Source organism: Tupaia chinensis, unplaced genomic scaffold (assembly GCF_000334495.1).
Source record: "Tupaia chinensis unplaced genomic scaffold, TupChi_1.0 Scaffold150006_1, whole genome shotgun sequence".
NCBI classification, from domain to species: domain Eukaryota; kingdom Metazoa; phylum Chordata; class Mammalia; order Scandentia; family Tupaiidae; genus Tupaia; species Tupaia belangeri.
In genome coordinates this window covers 3,639,961-3,642,926 of record NW_006209847.1, presented here as the reverse complement: position 1 = coordinate 3,642,926, position 2,966 = coordinate 3,639,961, and the positions used below count along the sequence as shown (strand labels likewise).

At 42.0% G+C, this 2,966-nt stretch overlaps 1 protein-coding gene across 1 annotated transcript in view; it reads right to left on the bottom strand.

The window, feature by feature from the left end:
- Window positions 1-267: 267 nt before the first annotated feature.
- Window positions 268-2,966, bottom strand: part of AVIL (advillin) — a 29,732-nt gene continuing 27,033 nt past the window's right edge. Inside the window, exon 19 of the mRNA XM_006171877.3 lies at window positions 268-877. Coding sequence (XP_006171939.1) covers window positions 764-877 — 114 coding nt within the window. The 3' untranslated portion in view covers window positions 268-763. The remainder of the gene's footprint in view (window positions 878-2,966) is intronic.

Below are 2,966 nucleotides of genomic sequence, written 5' to 3'. Positions count from 1 at the left end.
GTGGCTTGAAACTTAGGCTGGGCTTGTGTGTATGCATGCCCAAACTCCCTAAAAGAGAATGGAGGAAAGGAGGTTGCGGTGTGGCCATCCCTTCATGGAGGTGATTTTTGCTTTCTGTCTTACAGAGGAGCACACCCACCCTATAGCAAAAGTCTCTCAAAAAGAAAAGCAGCAGCAGCAAACCAAACCCCAGATACAACTGAAAGGAACTCCATTTGCTCACGCAGGTTTACAGGTATCTTTATTTGAAAAGTTAAAAATGTCCTGGCACATAACAGATCCGGGCATTTGGATTTTGATCTTGGGGTGTAAAATGGGAATAACTTCAATGATTTTTGAATGAAATAAGTTTTAGAAATACTGATCTTAACATGTAAAATGCATTGTCCTGGCCCAATAGCAAACATTTTTAAGCTTAGTGTTTTGGTTCTCTTTGTTTTGGCTTCTCCAGATTCATGCAGTGTTAGTGCTTTCTGATGGGCTTTAGCTTTAAGGTTGCAAAACCCAAAAAGCAGTTCGTTAACACATTGTGTGTGTGTGTATATATATATATATATATATATACACACACATATATATAATATAACAACCAAGGAATACAAGGATGAGAAAAATTGGACAACATGCTGGGATTTGCAGACTCTATTGTATCTAGACTAAGTAGCTCAGTGTCAGGCAAAAGTTGGTAGATAAATGCTTTGCTGATATTGGCACTATCTGCTCTCTTCTGTGGTCTTGAAGTAGGCATATATGCCTTCTCGCCTTAGAAAAGCCCCTTTTCTTTCTTCAGTTGGAGCTGTTTCCAGCCAGGCAGAGCAGAAAACTGCCCTCTTGTGATGCCAAACACAGACACGAAGTCTTGCTCAGAGAGGTAATTCTAAGAGAGAAAACAGTTTCTGGTTAGAAGGAAGGTGTGGCCGGTATCCATGTGAAGAGGTGGGAGAGGGGACCAGCAGGTAGCATGGTGGTTAAGGTGCTGGACACTCCCACATGGCTGACCACGGTTCAAGTCCTGGACCTGGGGGCTTGCTTTCTCACTTTCCCTCTCTTTCTATCTGTGTGTGTGTGTGTGTGTGTGTGTGTCTGGTCAAATGAAAAGAAATGAATGAATAAATAAAATAATTATTAAAAAATATAAAGAGAGAGAGGTGGGAGAGTGGGGGCCCCAGGGAGTCCTAGGTAGATCCTTGAAGAGGGAGACAGAGTGAATTTCTCAGACAGGCTGTAACAGACTTAATTTATTCATGGAGAGGCGTTCGGGTTGGGGAGCCCTGGTTTAGCCTGTGGAGGAAGCTGACCGCATTCACTGCTCTCACGGTGCTGGTTAGCACCAGTTTCTTGCCAGGGAGACAGTAAATGAGTTATATATTATAGACTTGAGATTTTTGGCAGAAGCAAGGACGAAATAGAGTGCTTTATTTTTGTTTGTTTTGCCCTTAATTAATGTTTTTATTCAGAAATTTTCAAATGTAAGATCAGGCAGATCTTACTATGGGCATAAACTCTTCCAAATATTTATTGATGTTACAAATACATAGGTTTTTTTTTTTTTGGATTACCAAAGGATGTGTACGCTGGCCAGAGAAGGAGGAAGAAAGCACCCCCCAGTGAGGTATGCAGTCCCTTCTCCATTTCTCCATACTGTCAGGATTTGGGGCATGCACACTTGCATATGTGCCTGTTGTTTTTTGTTTCTTTTTTTAAGAATTTTGCCATAGGGCGTGTGTGGTTGTTGAAGAACGAGACTGTTGGAGAGCGAGACAGGGAGAGATGGTGAGAGGGCAAGTGAAAAATCACCCTCCCCACCCCACCCCCAGGGGTGCTGGCCATGCCACAATCCCTTCTCCATTTTCCTGGGATTTGGGGCACACATGCACATGTGCTGGGTGTGAATTTTTTTTTTTTCTAGGTGTGATTTTCAAGGTGCTGAGACTTGAACTGCAGTTGGTCATGGGAGTCCAGTGCCTTAACTACTATGCCATCTACTGGCTAGCACCTGGTGTGTTTTTCAAGCAGCTTGGGCTGAGAATCAAACCATAGTTAGCCATGTGGGATCTGGCTACCTCCTCAACCACTAGGCTACAGAACCTGCCTGCTGTACTGAATATTTTGTATTCAAGTAAAGATTATTAAGCTATGACCTCTACTTTCAAAAAAATTGTAGTCCATATCCTTTTTTTTTTTTTTTTTTTTTTTTAAGAATTAGTATTTAATTCCATTACATGGTCATTAAGGCAGCTAGATTCCACATGACCAATTGAATGGTTTGAGTCCTGAACCCAGCAGCTTGAAAAATGCCCTGAATGAAACCAGCAGATGGCATAATGGTTACATCGTTGGACTCCCACGTAGTCGACCACAGTTTGAGTCCTAGACCCAGTGGCTTGGAACTTACAGTGGGTGTGTGTACATGCATGCCCAAAATCCTGAGAAGAGACTGGAGAAGAAGGGATTGTGGCATGGCCATCCTCTCTTGGGAATGACTTCTTGCTTTCTGTCTCTCTGTCTTTCCGGCGAGTGCACGTGCCCTATAGCAAAAACCTCTTTAAAAAAGAAAAAGAAGGGGCTGGCAGGTGGCATGGTGGTTAAGGGCGCCGGTCTCCCACATGGCCGACCTTGGTTCCAGTCCCAGACCTGGCGGCTTGCTTTCTCACTTTCTCTCTCTCTCTCTCTCTCTCTCTCTCTGTCTTTCTCTGGTCAAATTAAAATAAATGAATGGATAAATAAAATAAAATAAGTAATTTTAAAAAGAAGATATTACTAGAGGAACAGATAGAAGATGAACATGTAGATAGGGTGTTAGACAGATTGGTCATGCGTATGACATTGGAGCTGAGACCTAAATTATGAGAAACAGCTGGTTCTGTGAAGACTTGGGAGACTTTTTTTTTGTTATTGTTTTTAAAGAATTATTTATTTAATTTTATTCATTATTTTTTAATTTGACCAGAGAGAGACAGAGAAGG